At 36.6% G+C, this 11,547-nt stretch overlaps 2 protein-coding genes and 1 long non-coding RNA gene across 3 annotated transcripts; 2 read left to right on the top strand and 1 right to left on the bottom strand.

Moving 5' to 3' along the window:
* The first annotated feature begins 1,840 nt into the window (after positions 1-1,840).
* LOC140177874 (uncharacterized) lies at positions 1,841-4,128 on the top strand. Its single transcript, XR_011869415.1, has 4 exons — positions 1,841-2,019; positions 2,111-2,165; positions 2,254-2,382; positions 3,811-4,128. It is a non-coding gene; the product is annotated as an uncharacterized lncRNA (long non-coding RNA).
* A 604-nt stretch (positions 4,129-4,732) lies between these two features.
* On the top strand, positions 4,733-5,434 carry LOC114924963 (uncharacterized). Its single transcript, XM_029291198.1, has one exon. It carries the CDS (start codon positions 4,733-4,735, stop codon positions 5,432-5,434), a length of 702 nt encoding a protein of 233 aa, XP_029147031.1.
* Positions 5,435-9,787: 4,353 nt separating this feature from the next.
* Positions 9,788-11,166, bottom strand: LOC112737512 (mitogen-activated protein kinase kinase kinase 18). The gene has a single exon (XM_025787445.3). It carries the CDS (start codon positions 10,983-10,985, stop codon positions 9,873-9,875), a length of 1,113 nt encoding a protein of 370 aa, XP_025643230.1. The 5' UTR covers positions 10,986-11,166; the 3' UTR covers positions 9,788-9,872.
* Positions 11,167-11,547: the final 381 nt, after the last annotated feature.

Genomic DNA, 11,547 nt, shown 5'->3' with positions numbered 1-11,547 from the left:
ATTTGCGAATATGATTTTTTAAGAAGTCACGTGACTTAGGCGTGGAGGCAGTTAAGGATCCCACTTTTGGGGAAACACCTTGGCGGGAAAAGCTTAAGAAGACCAAAGGAGCAAGGGTTAAGGACACTTTTAGTTCATTTTTGAGATCTAGATATTTTTTGGGGAGAGGAGAGTTAGTTACACTTTGGGGAGAAGAATAGGGAGATTCCAAGCTTTTCACTAGGGTTCATCCTCATCTAATTTCTGAATTTTCAATGACTTTTTGGTGAGATCCATTATAATTCTCACTCCACATTGTTCATGTCATAGATTTTCTTCTCCAATTTCAAGTAGTAGATGCAATTGATCAATCCTCATAGATCTAGAATTCAACTTTGTAATTTTGGATTTCGTCTCTATTTTGAGAATTTGATTTTCATTGCTACTCTTTGAGACTTGTTGTTAGATCTTTGTGTTGCAATACTTTCAATTCGACTTTTCATCTCATTTTACTATGACTTTCCTTCTTGCTCATCACATGTTTGATAAAATGACAACACTAGCTATGGAGTAGAATTTTCACACTTGGCATAGGGTTTGGTCCTTGGAAGAAGTTGAATAGTTGTATCAATAGTTGATTTGGAATTAGGGATTGTTAGTTGGCTTGGAGTGCACTAAAGCTAGATTCCCATAAGGTGAAGCTAGGACTTGTGACTCAAGTTGATTGCTTTCATTTGACCTCCCTCTATACCTAGGGGATAACTAAATGAAGCCAGGCCTAATTGTTGTCAACATTGAATGGACTATAGGGATAGAATTTCTAGTGCCAACCCTAAGCCAAGTCTTTTGATAATTGATTGTTTGTTCCTCATTACTTTGCTAAAACCTTCAAAGAATCCCAACAAGGCTTACTAAATCAATAAGATGCACACTTTGGCAATTCCAAGGGAGAACGACTCGGGAGACTAGTACTCTCGGATATAGATTGTAGATTTGTTTGATGAAGGATTTTGCGCCGGTTTAGACTATACTACGATTGATCATTTGATAATTTCTATACCGGCAAAAATTCATTTGTCAACTGCTAAGATGAGTGAGGAAGCAATTTGGCAGCTTCGGTCCATGAACCTTAAGCATACCTGTAGCCAGTCGCATAGGATTGGGATAATGCATACTTCGTGGTTGAGTAGAGCTTTTAAGAAGAAGGTGGAACATAATCCAAAGGTTAAGATAAAAGAATTGGTGAACAAGGCACAAAGGAAATGGAATCTGACAGTTACAACCTCAATGGCAGCTAGGTCAAGACAAGCTGCGTTAGATGATATACAAGGAGAGTACAAGAAGCAGTACAAGAGGATTGCTGATTACTGCTCGGAGTTGCTACGTGCTAATCCAGGATCATCAGTGACGCTCAAGGTACAGAGGTCCCCTGATTTTGAGATTGAGCAGCAACACTCATCCTTGAACAACTTCTGCATATTTCAAAGAGTTTATGTATGCCTAGAGGCTTACAAAAAAAGCTTTGTGCATTGTAGGAAGTTCATTGAGCTAGATGGCTGCTTTCTCAAGACACCTCAAGGGGACAGCTGTTAACTGCTATAGGTTGGGACCCTAATTGTAAACCCCGGTTAAATTAGTAGATAATTAGTTAATAAATTATTTTTTAATAAGGAAGATTAGAAATGCGAATATTATATCAAAATAGGGTAGAGCTCATCGAAACGAGAATTTTGACACTAATTTCGAAGAAAACGGTCCAAGAATGGACCGAAAGGATCGAACCGGTTGAACCGGACCCGAACCGGGCTGTCGGTTCAACCGAACCAGCCCTATTAAATGAACCCAGCTTTGTCTTCTCCCTCATTACTGCAGCAACGAAGCTTTCAGCTTCCAGGGAGAAGAGAAACGAGAAATATCCCATAACCCCAACGTAAATTTCCGATCCCCGTAACTTCTCCGTCCGAGCTCCAATCGCCGCACCGTTTGCGGCCACGCGTTCACCGCGTCGAGCTCTACATTTCTATTGGAACAATTTCATAGGTAACTTGTTTAATCACTCTCAGCTTCATCTTCCCCCAATTTTCGAATTTTAAGTGGGAATATTGAATTTCTTTGATTTCTGATGTTTTAGGATCCAATTAGCTTGAGAGAAACGTTCACTCTTGCTTATGTGAAGCTTGGGTAAGGTGAGGATACGATAATTCTATTTTAATTTCATTAAATTTGAGCTTTGAGTATTAAATTGGGTATATGTGTATTATGAATGTGTATTAGGTTGAAAATAAATAATTGGAGCTTGAAATTGTGAATACTGGAACTTGGAGGAAGCGGATTAGTTGAGTTTTGAGGGGCTGTCTTGGTTTTGAATAAATAGCTTTGGTTGTTACGTGGAAATCGGCTAAGGTATGGTTTAGGTTTCTTGTATTTAATATATAATGTTCTGTGAAAACTTAGGCTAAACGGCCATAGGATAAGTTGGAATGCAGGTGTATGTTTAATGTTTAGTAATTTGTTGATGAATATATTTGGTTGAAGTTTATTGGATAATTAGTTATTAATCTTGGATGGTGAATGTTATTGTTGATGAACATGGTTGGTTTAGTGCTAATGATTTGGTGAATTATTGATTTGAGATATTATGTGTTAGAAGGCTAGGGTTAGTGAACTATGATCCTTAGTTGAATTTTGGTTGTTGGATTTGAATATTGTATGAATATAATTGTTAATCTGAAGTAGATTTATTGTGGTGATTGTTATGATGATGAGGAAGGGTATGTTGAATTGAAAAGAAAGCAGGTTTGGACCCGAAAAGGGTGGCAAAGTCCGAGTTTTAGAGGAGATGCTGCCGAAATTTTATAAAAAATTAGAGATTTTGTTTAGATGATTATTTAAAAGAGATTTAGATTTAAATGTTATATGGTTTGATTTTGAGTTATTAAGAAAGTGAGTATGTTTTAAGTTTGAAGTTTGATTCTTAGAAAAGAATGAATTATGTTTTGAATTGAAACTATTGATGGACGGAATGGGAGGTGTGATAATGAAGGATAAGGATTGAATATGTTTAATGTATGATGATGAATGAGATGCAATTGAGAATGATGTGGATGTTGAGGAATTATAATTGAATTATTTATATGGCTTATGAATTTGAATAATCTGAGATACGAGATTCCCTGGATTAAGTGTCGTGGCTTGCCACCACGTGTACCAGGTTGAAAACTCGATACTCTATTGACCCTACGACGTAAGTGTGACCGGGCACTATATAAATTCCCGAGAATGTTACCCCCATTGAGCAATATTGATTATTTGAGAAAAATCTATGCATAGACTCTTGGGGATGCACGTCGGGGGACAGTCTAAGGACAATTCAGACTTGTCGGGTTGGCTGGATAACCGACAGATGAGCCTCATCAGCCATAGGACAGGCATGCATCATATGCATATTACTTGAATTACTTGCTTGTGCTCTAATTGGGTGTGTCTATCTGTATTTGCCATGCTAAATGTGTATTTGTTACCTGCAGTAGTTGTAACTTTCTTGTGTTTGCCTTTATTTGTTTCTTTGTCTGTGAAAATGCATGATGGAATTGGAGGTATGGAGGAATGGCAGTATAGGACTTAGATTTAAGGTTAAGTTAAGTTAGGATTAAATATTTTTAGGAAACCACCTTTTATGGCTTCTGTTTAATACTTTAAGCTCTACAATCTGAGTGTCGGCGTTCTAGGATTGCCTCTGGCATTCCCAGGACCTTATATATTATGTGTGTGGCACCTTTACCATACTGAGAACCTCCGGTTCTCATTCCATACTATGTTGTTGTTTTTCAGATGCAGGTCGGGAGCCATCTCGTTAGGCGTCTGGACTCTTAAAGCGGAGGGGTTACTGGATAGTGTTGTTGTATAGTTTTGTTGTACAGTGATGTATATATATGTACTTAGCTTTCTCTCCTTATAACTTGTCCTTTTTGATCCTCTTAGAGGTTTATGGAGAGGCAGGATTGTGTGTATGTACTTTTGGGTTTTGGATATGTATGTATATATGTGTAAATATTTTCCGGCCAGTCTTGACTTCACAGGCTGAGTTGGGAGCTTGTTATTTTGTATCTTTGGCACTCTATTCCTACTTCTGTTATCTTATGTTTGACAGTTACGGTTTTCTTAGCATGCAAGTTAACTCGTTCCTTGAGCGTTGCGCTTTTATCTCACGATTTTTATTTCCCCTATCCTTCAAGGCTCCTAGTATATTATAACTCTTCTGCTATTATATATACTTATTTTATTTTAGAGGTCGTAATACCACATCACCTCTGTTTTACAACTTAAGCGTAAAGCTTTGTGTGGTAGGGTGTTACACTAATGATCAAATGCTCTCTATCGCCTTGCCGTTATAGAGTCAGAGACGAAAGATACCTGGACCTGATTTCTGAAGCTGCTAATTCATGATTTCGGGTATGAGACAATTGACAGAGCAACCTTCATGTCTGATCAGCAGAAGATAAACAATAATTGTGTTAAATTGAATTCTTTGACTCAATTAATTCTAACTAATAACATACTTATGCATGAACAATTTTACCTCCTTTGTTAGGGTTTACTGCCCGCTTTTGATGAAATAATCCCAGGTGTAGATCACAGATTTTGCGTACGCCATCTCTATAGCAACTTTAGAAAAAAGTTTTCGAGACTGCACTTGAAGCAATTGATGTGGAGGTGTGCAAAGGCTACACACTGGAAGGATTGGGAGAGAGACATGGCAGTGGTCCGAACGGTCAATGTGGATGCTCACAGGCATCTCAATTCTATTCCTCCTAGATTTTGGAGCAGGTCCAAGTTTAACTTCCATTCCAAATACAATACTCTTGTAAACAATATATGTGAAAGCTTTAATGGTGCAATATTAGAGTCTAGGAAAAAGTCCATTATTACTATGCTAGAAGAAATTAGGGTGTACTTGATGAGTAGATGTGTTGTTAATAGAAAAAGAATTCAAAAGTTCAATGGAATAATTTTACCTCGAATTAGGAAGAAGATAGAGAGAAGAGGTAGGTCAGCCGGTAAGTGGAGGCCTTACTGGTCTGCTGCACAGACATATGAGGTTGTAAATGGGTTGAGCAAATATGCTGTTGATTTATCTCTTCGTGAGTGTTCTTGTAGGAAATGGCAGCTAAGTGGAATTCCATGCACACATGCCATCAGCTGCATCAACTTCAAGGGTCTTGATATGGATTCATATGTGGATAACTGCTACAAGAGAGAGGCCTATGTCAAGTGCTATGATTCGATAATCAACCCTCTCAATGGTCCAGATCTGTGGGAGCACACTAACTTTGATGATGTCATGCCACCACCCTATCGGAAGCCTAGTCATAGACCAGTAAAGAAGAGGAAGAGAGGACCTGATGAATCAGAGGCTAGAAGCCAGACTCACTTGTCTAGGAGGGGGCAGATCTAGAGGTGCTCAAACTGTGGTGTATCAGGTCACAAGAGAGGAAGATGCAGCAACCCACCCCCTCCCTGTAAGTTGATTTCACCATATGTATATTAGGGTTTTATTGAAATGTTTTTGCTACATGTAATTTGCATCATTCTTGTTGTATTGCAGGCCCAACCACCTAAACAATCTGCTGTGAAGAAAACTAATGGAAAAAGGAAGAGATCAATTTCACAACCTGCTGTGCAATCTGCTACCAGAGGGAGGAAGAGGTCCAATCCGCAAGAAAATCATCATCACAGCCCCAACTAGCCACCAGCACAATACCCATAATCAGGTCCAAGTCATCCCAACCCATCCCCAAGCCCACAACACATGCATCTAGGCCCAACACAACATCAGCAGCTACTCCCCAGTAAAGGTCCAAGATGAAGCCCATCAGAAGCTCAACACAACCACCACCAGTTGCCAAGGAGAAGGGTACATCCAGCTCAAGCCAACTAGTTATGAACAAAGTCTCCTTCAGTCAACATTGCACTACATGTTTTTCCAAGAAAGTTGAGGCTGATGGCAAAACTGCCTCCAAGAGCTTGGAAAAAACTTTAAGAATTTTTAGCTCCTAATTAAGTTGTTAGCTTCTTAATGTAGAGCTAAGTTGATTATACTCTATATTTGTGAGATTTCATTTTGGTTGCAACTTATTACATACTGTTTATGCTTAATGTTGTGTAAAAGTAAACAAAGTTACTCTTGGTTTGTTCTTGGTCCAACTGTCATCTAAGAAAACAATGACACATATGCTTGTTAATGAATCAGGTCACATAGTTATGTTTTAATGTATCTGCTTCTGGTTTCATTCTGATGTTGAGCAAGTATTGCATACTGCATATTATGCATTATTAAATCAGGTCATAGTTTACCATTTATGTTGACACAATTCTTCAATCATAATTTTAGGCAACCAGATCCAGTTTCATTACCAATTTCTTATGAAATTACAGACACACACCATCACTTACATACACATAGACTAACCTACAAAAATCAATTTTATTAACACAAATTCTATCCAGCCACAGTAGTAGATTTTAATTACATAAAGTAGATTTCAAAGCCTAAGTACATCCTAACTAAAATTGCCCTATTTTCTACCCTACTTTCATCAACCCATTTTCAAAGGCAACAAATAAGGTAAACCCTACTTGTGATTCAACAAAACTTGCAGCCAGAAAAATAAACAACTAACCCACCCAACCATGTCCAACACTGCAACAACCTTCAACTTCCACTCAGATGCCTTCACGTTTGCTCTCAGGACTACAACTTTCCTCTTCAACCTTGCAACCTGCGAATTTTCAGTTTCAGTTTCTGGGTCTGCCCAATGAAAAAACTGACACTCTTTTTTAACCTACAGGATCCCACCATAGTCAGTGTCCAGAAACAAAGCGTTAACATCAGCTGAGAACAAAAATACATAAACGCACCTCATAGTAGACGCAGCCCCAAAATCGTCGACCTGGGTTATCTTTCGTTCCCGAAATTCGCAGCACCGACCTCTCACTATGCCCACAAAAAAGCCCCCTCTTCTATGCAGATCCTCTGGTCCGAGATGACCTTGAGCTCTTCGAAGCCATAGCTGCACTGGAACCCTAGCACACGCTTTATGATTTTGGTTTGGGGGTGAGCTTTTTAATTAAACCCCAATTAATAAAAAAATACTTAATTTTTTTAATCATTAAATGGTTTAACTACCGGTAATAACCTCAAGGATAAATGTGTTCGAAAAATTTCGTTGATGAAGGGGAGGATGATTTTAAAGTGTTTGTAAAGGTTGAAAATGATTTTAATAACAAAAAAATGTCAGAGACGAAAAAAATTACTTATCTCTATCTATTAATAATAATCTTAACATATATTCCAATATATATCATTCGAATCCTATAATTATACTTGCAAATTGACCACAAGTGTATTTGGAGCTTACGTTGATTGATTCCATTTCTTTGTCAACATCCATCCGTTTCAGGAATACTGTCAATCAAAAAATTAAATTAAAATTGTATAATTAAATACAGATTATTAAATTAGAAGTTCATATAGTCACCAAAAAAATTAGAAGTTCATGTAATAATAAGTATTATGGATTATGAATTAGCAGTTAACACTTGCGATTGAGAAGGATCAACCACAATCATGCCTATATAGAATATAAGATAGGAAAAATTTTAAGTGTACCGGGAATACTGGTGTGCCAGTTGTTTTAATCGTTGATTTTAATTAATATATATTATATATATTTTTTATAATTCAGATCAACGATTAAAACAATTGAAACAGTGGTATTTCCGGTACACTTGAAACTCTTTCTATAAGATATACTTAAAAGAAACATGTATCGGATGGTGAAAAAATAATAATAGTATTACACGAAAAGAATAATTATTGATAAATGAACTACTTCACATTTTTTAACAATATCAATGGTCAAACATACTTTCATCTCATTCCATGCACTTTTTTCACGTTTTTGTATAGTATTGCAACCTTTCTATAAATAGAAGCTAATTAATAAGTACAAGAAATAACGAAGCATTATAACAGTTGGAAAAATAATTATTTTTATTATGGCCAGTAGTATACAAAGATGCTTCGAAAATCGGACATCATATCATTACAACAGTGCAAGGGAATGAAGTTGAATACCTTGTTGACCAGATCAGAGTTCTCTTGAATTGAAGCTCTAGAAGATTCAAAATGTGAATTATGGTTGGATTGACTTTGGTTTTCTAGCCTCTGAAATTTTCATATAAGATGGTGGCGGTTTACCAAAACCCTGCCAAGTCCACTGCTTCTCACAACTTGTCTTGCTCTTTTATGGATCCACATGCACACATACACCTAACATTGTAGTTGTTGCATTTTCTATTTTACATTAAATGTTTGAAACGCCTGCAATTGTAAAAAATGTTACCTGTATATATAAAATCTGTGAGATATTTTATCGTTTGTAGATCGTATGATTTTGTTGCCAAGAGATGGAAATCACTTAATCTATCAAAATAGGTTTAAAAAAGAGGGTAAGAAGAAAAAGACAAAGCAAATGGCAACAACAAAAGACAGAGAAACACATTGCTCTAAATGGTGGCCACCTTGGTTCCCTATGCTTCATTGTCCATAGACCATAGGAATCAACAACTAAAGCAAATAATAGAGAACAAATTTTGGGCACTTAGGAAAGGGATTAAAACCAAGGCAACCAACTGGGACCTGCCATTCCCCATTCCTTTTTAAATCCCAATTCAATTTCTTTTTCTTCTTCACCGGAGAGGTAAAAAAGTGTTCCATTTTTAAAGGGCTACCAACAAATGTTGTTTGGTCTATGGTTGAATAAGGCCAGAACATCATCTATCAAACTTTATGTCCAAAATCCGTGTTGGATTGTTTCTAAATTCATTTGTAGAGTTGATCAAGTACGAATTGATTATAACGTAGAGTCATTTGTGGAGGATAATTTTTTTTAAATAAATATGAAAATAAGTTTTAAGAAAATTACTTCTCTTAGAATTTACTCTTATTTAAATAAAACTATTAATATATAAAAACTACAAATGATCTAAATTGATCCATTATATTTTCAGGACAATTTTTTTTATTTTTGTATCTATTTTGAAACGAAAGACAATAATAGACAAAAAATTTGAAAAGATAGCCACAGATTTTTTTTATGAGTTTTTTTTTGTCCATAGATATTTTTTGTTATTCCACTATTATCCCTTCTTATTTTCTCTAATTTGAGCTTCTTTTATACAACATCGTTGATAGAAAGGTGCTCTTTTCTCCCTGCCCTTTCAATTTTCTATTTCTGTTCTTCTTTTTTCTCTCTTTTTTCTCAAGTACTCTTTTCTTTTTGTAGAGAATTTCTTACTTGACTTAATAATTCCTTCTTTCTTGATGTTTATCCTCTTTTTTATGAGATACTGCAGGTTTACTCAATGGAAGTTTAATTCACTCTTCTAGTTATGTTATTTTGTTTATTCTTAATTTTGTTATTTCAGTATCATTTTTAACTTGTTGATTCACAAACCAATTCTTCTTGTAATCTCTTGTACTTTTACATATTCTCCTTCTCTGTTAAATTAGTTATACGAGGCAAAAAAATTTAGAATCATATGACTATTTTAGTCGTACATAATATTTTAATTTTATCTATATATATCCAAATATAATACAGGACATTATATTAGTATTTTGTACATTGCATCTAAACATAATATATAAAAAAATAATTTTTAGTGTTTTTATTCTATTATCTCTATTTTAATGTCATATTGTATTATGTCCATAAAAACAAACACAAATTAAGTATGAAACACATTGAAAAAAAAATCATTCATTCATAACAAATCTAACAGAATTTACATTTCTAACTACAACACTACCATCGCTACAAATGATATTATTATTGTTTACTACAATTTCTACCACTCACATTGCTTTCCACCAACTCCTTCAGATCCAAACCACCATTACTACTAGAAGCTGTCTCTGACCCAAAATTACCAAAAACCCCTTCACCCCATGAGTCACACTCATTCCTTCTAATTGTGATCCAGTTCCCATCATCATCATCATCATTCCATGATGCCCAACATGATTCCTCTGAACACAAACCCAACATTCTAACCCTGTCAGGTGGCAAATCCCCAAGGCTTGTTGTTCTTGTTGTGTGAGAACCTTCTTCCACACAGCTCCAAAACCCATGCTCAAGAATACTTGTTGGCGATGTTGAATTTGATTCCACCTTGGAATTGAATTCTCCGAGAAAAGGATGATTAAGAAGTTGAGTAGCGGTACACCTCTCTTCTGGATTCCACCTTAGACACTTCCCCAAGAAATCCTTACCTTCTTCAGATAGAAACCATGGAATCTCAGGAACTTCACCGGAATATGCAATGTGATAAAGAACACAAAATGGGTCCAACAAATTAGGCCACGCTGCTTCACCTTTAGCCATTTCAATTATGGTGCACCCAAGTGACCAAATATCACTAGCACACCCTTGATCCTCTCCCCGAACCGCTTCCGGCGCCATCAACATCGGAGTGCCGCTGATTCGCGGATCGACGACACTCTTGGCGCATCCCAAGTCACCAATCTTGGCGCCTTCGGTGCCAATTAAGATGTTGGAACATTTTATGTCACAATGTACCAACCCTTTAGAGTGTATATACTCTAGCCCCTGCACAATTTGCCTTGTGTAGGTCTTAATTTTTGCCTCATCGAGCCGGCCGCCGTGCCGGTTAATTTCCGAGGAAAGGGTTCCGAATGGCATGTACTCCATGAAGAGATTGTAGTAGAGCTTGTTGTTCTCCATGGTTATGTCACTCCCTTTGAAATTAACCACATAAGGAGAGCATAGAGAAGATAAAATCCTCTGTTCTCTTTGTAAAGATTCTGAATTGCATAGCTCCGATGATTTCACGGCGAATACACGGCAGCCGTCACGGCGGGTGGCTATAGATACGGTGCCTGAGGATCCATGGCCTATAGTGTGTCCTCTACTCCACTCCATATTTGGCAAGAAATTTGGAATGAAGAATATAAGAAAAGGACTAAGAATATTATGGTGAATAATGCAGAGTCCTATAGTTTGTTATTTATATATACATGTGTGTAATTCCGATGTGAGACTTTGGTTTTTGAAAAAGGTTCTCTTTATTGGTTGGCTACTTAATTTGGTTGGCGCTAACTCTCTATCCATTTCTCTCTTTCCCTCTCTCCCTCTCTTAAGAGTTGACAATTCCTCAACTCAAGTCTGTCTAGAAAACGTGTCCAAATTTGGATGGTTCAGGTTTTTCCGTCGGCAATAGTTTTGTGCTTGACACGTGGCAAAAAAGGGTTGCTTATTTTATGATTGAAGCTTAAGAGTGTGCTGAGTGCAAGATACAAATAGTTGAGATGCCATTCAAAGAGTATAGTATATCCTTTGTTTTGTATCATAGCTAACTAAGACTTAGGAAAATTATAATATGGGGGTCTTAGGGGGCAAGTTGATTTGGTGAGTTTAAGTGTTGAACCACCGAAATTGGTTGAACATTAGTATCAATTTTGTTCACGTTATTATGCTAGATCCT

The sequence above is a fragment of the Arachis hypogaea genome, chromosome 13 (assembly GCF_003086295.3).
Source record: "Arachis hypogaea cultivar Tifrunner chromosome 13, arahy.Tifrunner.gnm2.J5K5, whole genome shotgun sequence".
Taxonomy (NCBI): Eukaryota; Viridiplantae; Streptophyta; class Magnoliopsida; order Fabales; family Fabaceae; genus Arachis; species Arachis hypogaea.
This window is presented reverse-complemented; position numbering and strand designations above follow the sequence as displayed.